Source organism: Drosophila gunungcola (assembly GCF_025200985.1).
Source record: "Drosophila gunungcola strain Sukarami chromosome 3L unlocalized genomic scaffold, Dgunungcola_SK_2 000005F, whole genome shotgun sequence".
Classification (NCBI taxonomy): Eukaryota; Metazoa; Arthropoda; class Insecta; order Diptera; family Drosophilidae; genus Drosophila; species Drosophila gunungcola.
Genome location: NW_026453180.1, coordinates 1,597,132 through 1,613,260, shown reverse-complemented (window position 1 = coordinate 1,613,260; position 16,129 = coordinate 1,597,132). Strand labels below are relative to the sequence as shown.

The following is a 16,129-nucleotide window of genomic DNA, read 5'->3' as shown; positions in this document are numbered from 1 at the left end:
TAATATTTTTTATAAATAGTTTCCGTCTGCGCTTTCCTCTTTGATTTTCGGTAAGCAAGTTTTCTATTACATAGACTACTCGTAATGCTAGGCTAGATAAATACAAGATCCTTCGAAGGATCCACACGCACACACATACACAGATACAAGTATTCAATTACAGACACCGATACGAGTTTACAACTAGAAGCGTACTAAGGATCGAGAATGGAATGTCTGGCCTATAAGTGCTTAAGATGGATATACTTATAATTGAGTTAAATTTAGAGCTTGACTTGATTTTAGGGTGGGCTGGGTTGGATTGGGTTGGGTGGGTCGTTTTGGGATAAAGAATGGAAGTAAACTTTGAAAAACTTATAGGAATTGAATCCTTTTTGTTGTAATCTTTTGGATAAACTATGATTTTATACCCAGTAATACAGCATTTTATTTTATTCATTGATTTACCAACAAGCTGGATTCATATACATTTGCGGTCAAAATAATAGTAGTCCAAAATACTGTAAGACATAAGGCAATTATTTTTAATAAAAATTGAAAAGTGTTAAATATTCTAGAAGTAAACGATAGTAAACCATTTAAAGCAAATTAAATATACTCGTTTACTGGACATTGGATAGGAATAAACAAGTTTCTAACAACTTAAGTAACACCAAAAATTAAAAAAAAAAAGTTCCATTAAACATTTTTATTAATATTTTAAAATGTTTTGTAATGGAAATTCTTTAATTTTAGTGTTCAGTTTAAACTTATTTTTTAAATATTAAGAAGTTTTTCAAAAGAAGCTTAAAAACTTTTTATTTTGCCTTTTTCATAAGCTAATAAACTACTATTATTGTGACCGAAGCTGTACATATGAATATATATCGTAAAAATTAAGATAAGGTGATATGAAAATGGGTTCAGAAAAGCCACTTGGCAGTGTTCAAAGATTACTTTCGGCTTCTAGAATCCCCTTGAGTGACCCAAAGCGACCCATCTTTAGGCGGATGGAGGTCTACAGGTAGCCATGGCCGGCCACCTCGGCCGGAATGAAGCCCTCGCGTCCGTCCCGCGTCCGGATGTAGAACCATTGGCGCTGGTCCTTGGACTCGCGGCACTCGCACAGCGTCACAATCTCGCCCTTGTGCACCGCAATGCTCTCCGTGATGTAGTCCGTGTTGATGGCGACTAGAGTTTGCCGCTGGCCCACCTCCTCCTGACGGCGGCGCAGGGCCTTCAAGGTGGCCTCCGCCTCCGCCTGGTTCTTCGCCGGCTTGTGTTCGTAGGGTGGCGGCACCAGTGGCGCCAACTTTGGATGCAGATGCTGGCCATTCTGACCGTTGGTGATGTAGGACACGTTGGAGAGTCGCCTCGACGCCGCCGCCGGCTGGTGTGACTGATGGAGATGGGTACCTCCATTCGGCTGCTTCTTGACGGACTTCTGCTTCAGGGTCACATACTCATCCTGGGAGGCGCCGCTCTTGGCCGAAGCGGAACCGGATGCCGCGGCCACTTGGCGCGTGGAACGCAACTGGGCGTAGGCCTTCTCCACCAGGCGCGGCTTGGAGGCAGCCCTCAGATACAGCATGTCCACCTGCTGTTCGCCGTACAAGGAGCTGGCCGTGCTCCCACCTTTCACTGTTAAAAAAAATATAATAGTAAGTAACTGGATTTTGATTAAAAAAATGTATATTTCATGTTTAAGTTAATATAAAAATCATAATATTCATACAGCATTCCATGATTTAATATTAAAATATTTTTGTTAATGTCAAAAGTATTGTATACAAAATGGGTCTTTTTTTATAAATTAATTATGTTTAAGTTAAATATTGTTTAAATTAAAATGAAATATTCAGATATAAAAATCTACTTTGAATTAGTAAAAAAAAACATTTTAAGACAGTGTAATATTACTATACTTTATTGTTTTAAATGTTTTTTTTAGTTCAATATTGCTTAGATTTAAATTAAGTTTAAAGATACTGTGGCAATATATAAAAATTATCAAATTTAAACTAAATATATTTTTTTTAAATATTTAAAACCATTTTAAATTTCAAGTGATAATAATCAAAGCGATTTAATAGGTGTTTTTACCATTGTTTGTTTGGTTATTGTTGTTGCTGTGGTTGTTGTTGTTGTTGATGGTGGTGGTGGTGCTGGCGCTGATCTTAAGGATCTGATCTTCAGCGGCCTTGGTGGAGCTGCTGCGTGGAGTGCGGGCGCCATCGGAACGGGTGCCCCCACGCAGCCGGATCTCCTTCTCCGAATCCGTCATGTTGCCACACGGACGGGGAAACACATCCGCATTGGACTCCCAGCAGGGGGTGTTCCTGGACCCATTCCTCGCCTGCTGCGGCAGAATCCCCAGGGGCAGACAGCAGGCATAGCCCACGTAGCCCTCCTCCGCGTGGGGTGTTTGCACATACAGCCAGTTCTGGTTCTTGAACACCGCATTCACCACCATGCCCAGTGGCAGAGGGATCTCCAGCTGATAGCCACCCGGTCGCGTCTGGTAGAGGGTACTTGCTGTGGCCAGGACCACGGGTATATTGCCCGGAGTGGCCAGCGAGCAGCGGGAGAGAAACTCATCCACGTTGTGAATCTCGTAGCCAAAGCGCTGCACCCGATTCCGATCCCGGCGCTTGCGATGCCTATGACGCCGCTGCTGCTGGGGGGCAGCTGCTCCTCCCTCCGAGGCAGCCACCAAGCTGGGCTCCGAGTAGGAGGTGCACTTTAGGGACTCTGCCCCCGTTGCCGAACCCCTGGCCTCAGCACCACCACCACCGCCCGCCTGCGAGCCTGCACTGGATCTGGCCTGCTGCAAGCGGGAGGCCAACTTCTTGCGGATCTCGTTCCGCTTTCTGGCCAGGAGCAGGGCTTCACTGTGATTATCGCTGCGCGGCGCCCTCTGTGGTGTGCACACGAAGAGCAGCTCTTTGGTGGAGGCGGCGGCCACTGGAGGAGCACTGCTCGGACCAGTCCTCGACACATCCAGCAGATTCTGATTGCTGAAGAACTTCTGGTTGGCCAGGTGACCGTTGGGCGGAGCCTGGTGGGCGGTGGGCGTGGTGGCATAGCCATTGAGTGGCTCACCGCCACTTGGCAGCTGCTTGACCCGGTACCGCTTCTTGGTGACATCCAGCTGGGTGGGCACGGGTTCCGTCCGGGCGGACAGATAGACCTCGTTCTCCTTCCGATCCCCTTGCGCATCCGCCGATTCCTTGGGCACCTCCTTCTGCGGTGATGGTGGAGCTGGTGTCTGTGGCGCCGTCTGCGTCTGCTGCTGCTCTCGGAGCACCCAGGTCAGTGAGATGCGCGGCCGTCGCAGGCTCAGGTTCTGACCCATCGCCAGCTGCGGAGTGCTCTTGGCTCGCCCACCGGCCACTAGTGGCAGCAGTTCGTCGATCTCCACATAGTCCGAGCTGTACTCGAAGCTCTCCTCTGGTTCGGGATTCCGGAGATCCTGGTGACCAGGTGCCGGAGCTGTCGTTGGGGGCGGGGGCGTGGCCGTGAAGTTTCCAACGGAACTGTCGCTGCTGCCGGGCTGCTGGAGGATCAGGGAGCAGGCGTGCAACAGATCCGGACAATAGGCATCTGTAGAGATAGATAACATAAATAACGGTTTAAAACAAAAAAAAAAATCAAGACTTCTAGATACCCGTTACACAGAAAACAAAAGGGTTTGAGTGGCGCCATCTGCCGAACTACATTTTAAACACTACAAGCTAAGAGCGAGTTAAGAAATCTGCTGTGACGTCATAATTAAAACTTTCGTAATAACTTATTTAAGAATAATTCGATTTTAACCAGTTTTGCTGTGCTAATAGATTTTGGCCAAGTAAACAAACACCGCCTAATAACTGTGGTTTACTTTGTCTCAAAGCGACATAACAAAGTTTCGTGATTTTGTGGGACTACAGTGGGCGTGGCCAAATACGGGCTGCCTTTAGAAAACAAAATTCCTTGATCTAAGGCCATTTGGCCAAAGTCTTTTTGAAGGTCATGATTTCCTAAATTTAAATGGAATGCTCATATTTAAGATGTCCATTGATTCCATAATTCCTTAATAGTAACGGGTATAATTAGCGGTGTAAAAAATTTAATAAACTACCTCTTAATCCCCGTCTGCGTCGACGATGGCGTCGAGTGGCACTGCCACCACTGACCAACTCGGAGCAGCTGGATCCGGAGCTACTGGAGCTGTCTGTGCTTGATGCAAATTGCAGTTGCTGCTGCTGGAGTTCCCTTAGTCGCCGTCGTCTTCTTGCCTGCTGACGAGCTGCTAACTCACTGCCCGCAGAAGTTGCTCCTGAAGGTGGGACTGCCACTACACGTGCTGGTGTGGCCGGATGCACTGCATCTGCTTGGTGGGACCTTCGTTCCTGACCCGACCTTGGTCTCTCCGTGTAGCTGGGTGGCGGGGTTGAGGGAAGAGGACAATAGTTGGGTGGCGGCGAGAGCGGAACTCTCAGGGCGGACTCCTCAAGCACGTAGTCGTTCTGCTGAGCCTGCAGTCCTACAGTTCCAGCTTCTTCGTAACCCAGTTGAAGTCCCTCTTCAGCCGGAGCAGCGGTGGGAACGGCATCGACATTATTCTGACGGTACGTGGGTAGGGATGTGACAGCTGGGGGTGAAAAAATAATAAAATGTTAAAGGCTATTTGTTAAGCTTTTATCAAACTAATATTATTATAAATATGAACAAAGAAGTGAAAGGCTGCTTGCACTGGTTTAAAAATTAAATTATACACCTTCAGTACATTGGTACCTTCAAATATTTTGTACTCAATCAATTGCGGTTTTTTGTTATTTAAATATAAAAATATTTAAAAAAATTTTTAGACTAATGTCGAAATTGATTTTAGTATGTGAAATTGTAATTTAATTTAAATTAAAACCGTGAATAAAATGCAAGGCTTATGCTAAGAATTTTTTGCGAGTGCTAAAAAAGACAATAGTAGAACCCCATCCCAAATCTGTTTTTTGTAACCCAGTCTAAAAAAAAAGGTAAATCAACTGTATTCTATATAAAATTTCAAAGACAGCTCTTTTAAAAAACCTTTTTTAATGAAAATTACAAAACATTTATTCTTGTAAGGGGTTGCTAGTTAAAGCTATGCCATAGGCTGTTCCTCTTTGCATGTTCAATAACCTATGCTTTCAAAGGAAGTGCCTTTAAGAACCGTTTTTTAATTAAAACTGCCAGGCATTATACCCAAAAAGGGGTTGATCCTAAGAGAACCCCTTGCTACCGACCAAACCCTCATAGGCTTCACATGACAATAAAAATTCCAATTATAGTTAAGAGTCTGCCGATTCAGAAACAATCACGTGGTCAGGTCTGTGGGTCCATCTGTCCCAGATTTCCCCACTCCATCTTGTGGTCGTAAAGACCATTGAGACACGATAACGACACCTGAAGTCGAAGCCGTAGCCTCGGTCAAAAAGAAGACGACTCCCACACGGGGAGCAGGGAATATTTAAAATATTTGCCAATATAAATGTCAGGAGCCGGGTGAGTGGAGAATGGAAAACGAAGATCGGGTATGGGGAATTGGGAATGGTTTGTGGCCGCCTTCATATGCGGCTATCAAGGCCAAGATCAGCCAGCTCCAAATGGCAAAGGCGAAGGTGAGGATGAGGCTGAGAACGAAGTTGATGCCCAGACGAAATGGAGGGAAGAGCGGAGCTACGCAGGCAAGAAGCGTGGCCAATAAAATTCCAAACTGATATGCTCAATGGCAACAACGTGCCACAAGTGAGTAGTAAAATGTTGAAACGTGACGGTATTTCAAAAATACCAAATATTGCATTGAGCAGCCTCTTCGGATTAGCACATTTGCACAACGTTCAATGAAAAGAGAAAACGTAGGTTGATCGGGGTATACAAAAGACTCGGGTACACTCTAAACAAACTGAAATTATGGCCAGAGAAATTGCAATTATATGCTGACAAATTGTGGCAAACTATAACATGGCCACTTGGAATGCAATATATTTATGGGTGGAAAATCAGTAGAAAATAGAAATGCATGTTAAACACTTTTTAATTGGTATAATTTCAAATTGGCTTCGTCTTAGTATAGTTGAGGCTATGAAAGAAGGCTGGTTTCTTGAAAGAGATCATCATTGAAACCTAATGGAATTTTAAGGCTATATTACAAAATTATAAGTACTTGATAAAGGGAACAATTTCAATCACTGTAATTAAATTCAGGAAATTAGGAAATTGATAATGGGGCTAGTTTCCTTTTTAAATTTTCTTTTATTAAATGATCCCTTAAACAAAATTGAGTAAGCCCACAATGTTGGTAAGGGTACTCCAGATCATAACTAAGCTCTGATGAAGCGCAGAAAGGACAAAGCCCTGAGTTCAGAGCCAAGAGCCAAGATCCAAGACTTGGCTAAATCTGCGGGCCCAGCGGCAACGACAGCGGTGCGACTTTAACGACCTTTGCGGAGTGGGTGGGGGGAGGGGATCCGCAGGGGGGAGGGGATGGATGCGGAGTGGATAGGTCTGTCAGTCAGTCGGCGGTTGGCGGTTCCGTTGCCCCGTCCGTAATCAAAAAGGTTCAAGCGCAGAGATCGTGCGAGGATTACATGGGGGTGTGACGACAGGCCAGCTCAAAGTCATTCACTCAGCTCCACCGGCTCCCAGCTCCATCTCCAGCTCCAGCTTCAGCTTCAGCTCAAAAAAACAAAAACCCAGCTCCAACTCCTGCTCCGACTCCAGCTTCAACTCGATCGTGATGCTGTGGCCTTTAATGGCCTCTACGTGAGACGTGATCTCCACTTGGCACACTCAGGAAAAATATAGTTCGCTCTAAAAACAATAAAGCACAAAGAAAAAGCCCTTAAAGTCTTACTCATTTTGGAAAGACGCCCTAAACGATAAGCCAACGTTTAAATGGCAATAAGGAAATTTGCACGAGTTTGAACGAATAAATTTACTGTTTTTATGCAATTAACACATTTACCCAGTTTACTTTAGAGCTTTCCTAACAAAAATGTTTTCAAAAAGAGAAAACAATTTTTTTTTTAAATTTATAGATTATACATTTTTGTAGTTAATAAAAGAATTTTTTTTTCAAACCCAGAATTCCTTAAATTTGAATATAACATTTCTTTAAAGTGCATTTGGATCGAAGAGGGGCGGGGCAGGGCCAGATTGAGGGCGTGGCCGATCACGGGGCAGGTACAAGGGGTACTGAAAATCGAAAGTGTTGCTCCGGGTCGAGGCTCCGCGGCGGCCCTCTAATTAAACGCAGACGGCTGCCAAATTAGCTAATGACAACATTGCGCCGGAACCAACGTCCCCGGCAACAACAGCTACAGCACCAGCAACAGCAACAGCAATTGCAACTACATCAGCAACACCAGCCAAACACCAGCCAACATCGACATCAGCAACGCATTGCACAAATCACATATCCAAACTTGCAATGCCCGCCCAAAAATGGTCAACACTCTGACAAATTTGTTTTGCAACTTGTTGGCCCGCCTGCTGCAAATATGGTTGAACAGACCAGCAGACCAAGAGCCCAACATGAACATGGCCACTGGGGCATAGTGGTCGTGGCCAACGGACCGGGTTCCACCTTCCCGGGGCATAGTCAAAGCCACCGCACAGCTGTCATCCTCCGGAGCGGGTTCGAACTTAGGTCTCCAGACTCCATTCTACAGTCTCTGGAGCTACCAATAGCTGGCCTGGCCTGGCCCAGTGCCACTCTGGTGATAATAATTCAATCGAGAAATGTCGAAGCGTGCAAATTGGCCGATTGATTTGTGTCTGGCCCGTTGGCTTAAAAGGCGCTTGGAATTGATTGGTGTTGCATGTGATTAACTGCCAGGCTCGGGCTCGGCAGATCGCATACCCAATTACTGGTGTTAGTCAGAATTCAACAAAGGCTACAGAATACACAGAATATTTTAAAAGGAAACTTTTCAACCGAGTTTTTCAAATATTTTAATGAGGTCTAAAACATTATTTCAAAAAAGGGTACAAACATACAATTTTTATAAAAAGTATTTGCTTTTCGGAAAAATCGAAAAGATATTGTTATTTAATTAACTCCAAACATGTCTAAAAATGTTTAAATAGACTTGATTATTTTATATGACTCAAACTAAATTTGGTAAATAGTTTATGACAAGTAATCATTACTCTGCCAATGTTTTGAGTTATTATATTAACACAAATAAGCAGTGTTTTACCAAACCCTTTTTAAATTCTTTAAAATGTAAGGCACATATTAAGAAAACAAAACAAACCCTAGATAGACATTTTAATTTTATATGACTCAAGCTTAGTTTTGTAATTAATATTTGCCAAGTAAAAATACCCAATCAATGCTTTGAGTCATTATTTAGTGTTATAAAAAATATTTGCTTTTTTTCGATTCTGTAAAGTGAAAGGGAAATATTAGAAAATCAGAACAAACTCAGGATCCCTAGAACCTATCACAATTTAACTGATCCTAAGATATGGGTAATGAGTAGGCAAGAAAAATCTCTAGAAGAACTCTAGAAATTTTTCAATCAAGCTTAATCTCTTGGCTTAGATGGCTGGCACCCCCTTTTTCCTTACTTCCCTTGCCCCAAGATGCAAGATGCCCCATAGATGCTGCACAATCGATAACTGTTGTGGTCGGCGTTTCGCGCACGTCCCTCGCATATATCTTAAAATGGCAGCCGCAGATAAGACGCACTAATAAGATAAAAACATTTTAATTGCCACTAAACATGGCAGCGCCTTAGACAGTCGACTCTCTCCCCGGACTCCGATTGCCTCCGATTTCCTCCGATTTGACCCCTCAATCCCCGCCAGATCCAGTGTTCCTATTTTTTTCTTTGCTTGTGCTGCGGGCCAGACAACTGTAAAACGGCCACTACTGCAAACATATAGTGGCCGGCCAAAACGTTGTCGCCGCTAATGGGTTAACAAAACGCCAGGCGGCAGACATATAAATAAAACTCTGATTTCGTTGAGATTTAATTAAAATCGAACTTCGATCCGCTTCCAGCTTTTAGCTTTTAGCTTTTAGCCGAGGTGCCAAAACAAATTAAAACGCTTCCGGAGGGGTCGTCAAAACTTTAACGACCCACCCAGGGCCTAAGGACACGGCCAGGCACCAGGCAACCAGCACCAAGTTCCACTGGTCCAGAGTCATCAAAATGACCACCAACCTGGCCCTGCTCCACGGAGGCCATAAAATCCGGCATAAACTTACTTGATTGTTAGATTGTCAATAGGTGCAACAGTCAGTGTTGGTTTTTCAGCGGGTTTCACGACAAATTTTAATGGTGCTTGCGATAGGAAACTTTAAAAAAGTACTAACTTAAAATACTTATAGGATGTTATAAGCTTACACTTTTGGTACCTTTTCTAATTTAGTTTTTAACGCAATGTGCAAGTCAGTGTTGATTTGTTGGACACACTTAATTGGTAGTTGCAATACATAGCTACAAACATTAAAACAAAAAATCTTGTTCGTTCTAGGAAACTTTAAACTTAATTTTTATTTGATTATTTAAGCGAATAGACCTTTGAATATTAAAGGTAATGATGATGATAATTTTTTTAACTGCACTTTATTTAATAAGTTAGATTTTAACACAATGTAGTTATTAGATAATTGGTTAAATTATTAAACCATTAGATATTTAAAACAAACACATTTTTCTTAGCTTTTCTTAATTAACATTTTAAAGATGGTTCTGAATTATTGTTCGACAATGTGCAGTACTGAAAATGAAGTGTCGTTTATGCAAATTTGATTGCCAATTCAGCTATGTTTATAGACAACACTGCTGTCAATAACGCAGCTAGTCTCATGCGATGCCAAATCCTTGTTGACAGGCCATGGATAGGAACCCATTTCTGGATAGGTGGTGGCCAGGTGATCAGGTGCCAACATGCCTGCCACTGCACAGTCATCAAATGGCTAATTTATGCAGAAAATAATTTACACAAATTTCAGTTTTTACCTTTTCAATTAGCTGGGAGATCATGTGGCTGCCTATGAAGATGGAGATGGCTGGCAATACTTTTTAAGCCCGGTTTTATGACATTTTAATGGACCCTTGGCATTTGGGTGGTCAAGACATGGTAAGGATTTGAATAGGTGCGATTCCCGAACGCGATCAAAAGTGAATTAAAATCTTTTATCGACTTGTCTGCGTCAAAAAGGAGCAGCCCTTTATGAGAGCAGGAGGGGATTTGGATTGAAGGATGCGGTCGCTGGCCAGGGCAATAAAATTAAACGTTTGTTAGCTTTGGGTTTTTGGTTTTCGTGCGTGTTTTAAGCGGTTTTAAATTTTTATGAGTCCATTTGTAGCCACGCTGGCTGAGGCTGCAAAAATATCATTTTATGGCCTTAATAAATTTAAATGTTGTGGCCGGACTGTTGAACACGAAATGTTTGAGGAGGTGCGGAAATGAAAGTCCCATGCTCTTGCAGGTGAAAGAAATCTCAGGTTTGCTAGGCGTGGGCGTTATAATATATTGGTACTTGCCAATTATGGATTAAATTTTACTGAAGAAATAATGATCTCTTTATTAAATAGTAAAGTAGAAAAGGGTTGTTTGTGCCGAATATAAAAATAGTTGTCAATTTTTATTTTCTTTCAGTAGTCAGCTATTTCAAAGGAGGTTAAATAAATTCCATATTCATTCACTCTTATCTCACCCCAGTTTTTTTTGTTGACCAAAACAAAAATTCAAATGTGAAAAGGACCAACTAAGATGTCCTTGTTGTCCTATCGATGCCCGCATGTCCGAGAATAGGCGAACAATTCCTTGCAAGTGCGTATTTATGACCAACTTGGAGTACTTTCCATACATATGGACAAGAGGTTGTTAAAGCACAGTCGAAAAAAAGTAACACGTTTTAGATGGAAATACTGCAGTAAATATTATATTATTTTAGTTAAATTAAAAAGTTTATAAGTTTTGTGCTAATTTTTTTTTTGTTCTAGATCTATGTTTTTATTGATAGACATTAGACATTATCTATTTTCCAATTGCCAGACATTTAACATGGAAGATTTTAAGATATAAGTAAAAAAATTAAACGTTTGCTAGTATCAAGTGGGCTTTAAAAAATATAATTTTAATATTCCATTTCAAGTGAATTTTTTGTTAGCAAAAGTGCTCAACTTTTTCTCTACTATTGTTGGGCCGTCGAAGCCAAAAAAGTAAGGAGAAGACAATTGTGTCCCCGTTTTGAGGCTGGGTCCTGGTGCCAGTTTCAGCGCCAAGCGTCACGATAAGCGTCAAAGGACTTGGCCATAAAAAGCCATGAGTTCGTCGAGCTGGTGGAAATTGGGGGTGCCTGGGTGGCTGCCCTTGGCCAAAAAAAAGGGGAAGATCAAAGCGAAAAAAGCAATAAGTCCTGCGGGCGGAATGTAAATTGAAATGCAGGAAGGATGGGGGAGCACTCTCTCTGCCAGCTAGAACTTTGAACCCGAAAGTGAAACCCAAACCAAATCCGGAGTCGAGATCCGGACCTAACCCAACCCAAGGAATTGCCGGAACGGGAAGCACGCGGCACGCACTTTGATTTGCTGGCCGAGATCTGCCATCTGCAACTCGCTGATGGACCTGATGAGTGGCAAATGGAGAGCTCCTGGAGCAGCTGGAGCAAGTGCACTTTGGTTTCTCCGGGAAATATGTCTTCAAGAGCCATCCACTGGGGTAAATCCCTCAATTGCAAATCGCAGAAAACGAACGAGGAGCTCGGGTCCTTCTTTGTCTTCTTTGAAACGCCGCGTGCTTTATTAAAATTTCCATCTCGACCAGAAACGGGGATGTGGGGAATGGTGAATGTAGGTCCCTTTGGGGACATTGTTATAAATTCCTTTGCTGAAAAATGTGAAAAATGCGCCATGTAAATTATTTCTGCGTCATTTTTTGCCGCTCTTTTCCTCGCTTTTATTGTGCATGATAAATTTTTATTGTAATTGGCTGTTGATTTATGGGCCATGGCCAGCATAGACTCCGGGGAGTCAAATCTCGGCCGCAGTCCAATGATAGCAAGTGCCAGATAACGATTCTCTTTCAATTTGCCATTAATTAGGCGGGACAGCGGGATGTCAGTGGCAGGCAGCTCCTCCAGAGGCTCGGGTCCAAATGGTCGGGGCATAAAACCTAATCGCGGCATTACAGAAATCATCTATGAAATTGCGCCCGCTGATGCGTAACCTAGGCCGCGCCCACCCAAGCAGGAAGTGCAAGGCTACAGCTTACAGCAGCTCACATCCAAATCGAAAGTCAAATCAAGAACCCCAAAGCTAAGGCCTCATTGTTTCTTAGATGCTCCGCACTCAAACACCATAAAACTTTATGAACCCACCAGAACCAGAAAGGCAGAAAGCAAAGGTTTTTCCAGCTCCTGCCCAGAAGTGGCAGATTTTTTAATGCTTTGCGAAAGATTTCATGGTAATTTCACTGGGTTATAACAATTTACAAATTATGTAATCGAAATTTATTGCTGCTGCGCCTTCTTCATTCTAAGCCATATCAGGCTCCTCCTGCTGGAGGCCATTTCTGGCAGCTCCTCCATGCCTTCGTTCCTCGACTGGGTGGGCCTGTGCAACTTGGCTTTTTGGACATGCACAGGTGGCCCTGATGTTTGGCCGTTTGAGTTGGGCCACATTTGACTCCCGGCCAGAACGAACGGAACGAAAGGAAAGGCGGCCAATGAGGATGGTTTCAGATTAGCGGGAGCTGACTTTGCCATTAAATGGTATAATGTCTATTGTTAATATCGAACGTTTTAAAAGCACAAAATCAATTTCTTGGGTACGGAGTCTAACTCTTTAGAGAACACAAATTAGAAAGAAAAAATTAATAAACATAGTAAAGCAATAGAATATAAATATTAATGTTTAATGCCTTTAAAAATGTAGTTATAAATTGTTAATCTAAATATAATACTAACTAATTTATAAATGGCAAGCATCATTATTATGCTACAAACGTAAACAAATAAAAATATTATAAGTACCCAAATTATCATATATGAAACATGAAAAAACATTTTTTTAAAGCTTTCAGATTTGTAGTAGATTTATTATGATACATAGATTACAATTACAAAATAACAATAGTAACAACACAATTTCCCCATTATCGGTAATCATAAAAATCGTGAAAATATCTAGAAACTGCCATTTAGTAGCTTTAACAAAGACCCATTCAAGTGCAACTTTTGGCGTTAAAATCTTTTGAAATGTGTCCCCCTGCGAGACAGCACAAATTGAGTTATACTAATTCCCAAACTCGAAGCCTGTCCACCGCCATTAGATGAGTTTCCACCTGTGAGACAGTGGCTTTGCAAAGTTGCCCGCAAATAAATGGCAATTTGTTCGCATTAACCTGGAGTTACGCCCACGGATTGCCGCCCATCCGGCGCATAGAACCGTGACCCATTAGTTACGGCACTTTCCAAACAAACTCCAATAATGCAGCCATTAAATGCCAACTATTCTGCCATCAAGTGCTTTAGTTTGACATAAATCTCGAGCGGATGGCGAAACTTTTGCCGCTGCCTCGAATTTCTATTGCGCGGGCAATAGAGCCCACCCAACCCAGCCCAACCACCCACTTGAACTCCCGAGTGAACACCACCACCACCACCCGACCACCCACTCAATTCAGAAATCCGGCAATCCACTAGGATCAGTGGGCCATGTCCTGCGAGAGCTTATGTTGCAGCTTTAATTAACGCCAGGTTTTTCGGACTGCCCCTTTCCTTCCCCGCCCTCCTGTTCATAGTGCGAGTGTGGCCAACAGGTGCGGAAAGTTTTTACTAGCTCCCTTGTTCTAGGCCTCCCCCTTTCAACACCCTTCGACACTGGAAAAAAATGGTTATGCCTGCAGGGTAAACCACCAGTTATGAGCTGGAAAAGTCTAGTTGACACAGAATTTTACTCTAGTCATGTAATTTCCTCAGGATTTTACATTCGATTTTTACTGCAGTAGTTAGATTAATCATTTTGGTTTATTAGTTTCTTTTTAAAAAGTATATAAACAATATTGATATGGAATATAAGCACAAACAATTTTTAAATTTCAGTTACCTTTATGGAAAATGGCTGTGGTAGTTTAATTTATGTTTTTTAATGTTTAATTAAGTTTTGTGAGCTTTTGAAATATTTTTTTAATCTCTTTTAAAGAGAAGTTGAAATATATTTATTTACCGTTAAATAAATCTATTGCAACTTCTCTTTAAAAGAGAGATCCATATTCCGTTAGATTCTGATTCTTTTTTTTTCTCTTCCTCTCTCAATTGGCTGTCATTTGCAATTTGCTCGCTCTCCCGTCGGACGCAAATATTTTCTAAGCGCTTTTTTTTATTGAATTTTTGCCAATTAAACACCGAAAAATAGTTTAAACACCTGTGGCTTAGTGAAATTTGCAAAACGAAGAAAATAAACACTCTGCGTTACAAAAAAATCTCGGTCGCCTATACAGGTCGCTAATTATAATTTATTTATATCCTATCTAAAAAGCAACTACAAAATGTATATTTTACTTCAATTCAAAGCATAATCGGTAAATAATCAATTTATCCAGGTAATGCAACCTGTGAAATCAAAAAACAATAAATTTTTAGTGTTTAAAATTCGTCTTAGCAATTTGCTCGCACCAATACATTCACTCAAGTATCGCGATCAAATTCGCCGTGTTCCAATTCGCCGTAAAGATAATTTTAATGATGATGCTAAGTTGGCCGCAAATTTTTATGGAATGTCGACTTCTAAATTTAAATTAAGTGGTCAATTCTTCATAATCATTTACTTTTTTAATGAGCAGAAAGAAAGTATTTTTTTTTATGTGATTTTCAAAAATGTGTTTTAAAAATTCTATTTTCATAAAGCGAAAACCAAAATAAACATGGGCTACTTATTAAAATAATGGTAAGTTGTAAATATATACAATAAAATTAAAACTCATATACATTTTTTACATTTTATGCCTAAATTTTCAAACAAATAATAATAAATAATAAGGTCTTGTTTTAATATAATGTTTCTTGTATAACAGGGGCCTTTTTATTTCCCGCGGTGCAACCATTTTAATACCCCTCCCCGTGTATTTTTATTTAATTTAGACTCGCGCATTGCCGGCCAGGACTTTCATGTTGTAATTTCCTCAAATTTACGAGTTTGCTTAGCCCGGATACGGGTTGGGATAGTGCAGGCAGGACTCAGGGGTTGAGGGTTTTTTTTTTTTGGGAGGGCAGAACAGAGCAGCAGAGGCAGGATTTACGACTCTGCTTGGTTGGGTTAGTTTCACTGCCTTTCGGGTTTTCCGGAGCTCTGGCTACCGTACTCCGCCTCGGTCCGCTGCGGCTTGTTAGCGCCTCGACTCCCATTTTATTAGCAGCGTCCTCTTGGCTGCCCCCTGAGTCACCCCTCGTTATCCTTCGCAACCAGATTGCTGTAAATGAGCAACTTTTTGCCCTTAAATCCAACAAACTGTGGGTGTGTTCGAGGCGTGTGTGCGAGCTTTTTGGTAATTTCGCATGCAGTTTATGGCTAGGCATAACAACCAAAGCAGCAGCAACAACAAAACTTGGGACTTAGCTCTTGCAGCTGTTAGAAGCTCCTTGCATCCCAAACACCCACTCCCACAATTCACACTCCTACACCCTTCGACGCCCCTGACACACAGGTTGATGACGCCGCTTATAAAAGTTGATCAAAATTATTACTACGCCAGGGCAAACATTTTGGGGAAGCTGTAAAAGGTTATCCTCTACTAGGGAACGGAAAATACCCTTTTGAATAAATACTTTCATGTGATAAAGTCAAAATTTTTAATTTTTTTTAAGTAAAATAAAAACGTTTTAATTTATTCTCAGATATAATCGATTATCATCTTTCTCTTTCGACACAAAATGTATTATTTATAGTTTGTCTATAAAAAAATTTAGAGAATATAAAAAAAAATATTGTTGAATCGTAACATAATATCGTAAACTAAGAGAACTACAACCAAATTGAAACAAAAATTCCCTTTAATTAGTTTACATCAGATCATTGTGGTATTTTAAATGTATTTTTTCATCTTTGCTTTAAAGGTTTGAATAGAATATTTTTAGTTTATCAGAGAACGTTTTTTCTAAGATCTCAGA

General features: G+C 41.5%; 3 protein-coding genes across 3 annotated transcripts in view; 1 reads left to right on the top strand and 2 right to left on the bottom strand.

Moving 5' to 3' along the window:
• Window positions 1-4: 4 nt before the first annotated feature.
• LOC128259507 (uncharacterized) overlaps window positions 5-16,129 on the bottom strand; it is a 50,150-nt gene continuing 34,025 nt past the window's right edge. The window contains exons 3-5 of the mRNA XM_052991906.1: window positions 4,100-4,612; window positions 2,083-3,582; window positions 5-1,620 (exon numbers count right to left, since the gene is read on the bottom strand). Of these exons, the coding sequence (XP_052847866.1) occupies window positions 998-1,620; window positions 2,083-3,582; window positions 4,100-4,612 (2,636 nt within the window). The 3' untranslated portion in view covers window positions 5-997. The remainder of the gene's footprint in view (window positions 1,621-2,082; window positions 3,583-4,099; window positions 4,613-16,129) is intronic.
• LOC128259566 (uncharacterized) overlaps window positions 13,989-16,129 on the bottom strand; it is a 35,155-nt gene continuing 33,014 nt past the window's right edge. Inside the window, exon 3 of the mRNA XM_052992049.1 lies at window positions 13,989-14,000. The gene's annotated coding sequence lies outside the window, so the exon portion shown is untranslated. The remainder of the gene's footprint in view (window positions 14,001-16,129) is intronic.
• Window positions 14,319-16,129, top strand: part of LOC128259510 (dynein axonemal intermediate chain 4) — a 41,960-nt gene continuing 40,149 nt past the window's right edge. The window contains exon 1 of the mRNA XM_052991909.1: window positions 14,319-14,909. Within this exon, the coding sequence (XP_052847869.1) occupies window positions 14,907-14,909 (3 nt within the window). The 5' untranslated portion in view covers window positions 14,319-14,906. The remainder of the gene's footprint in view (window positions 14,910-16,129) is intronic.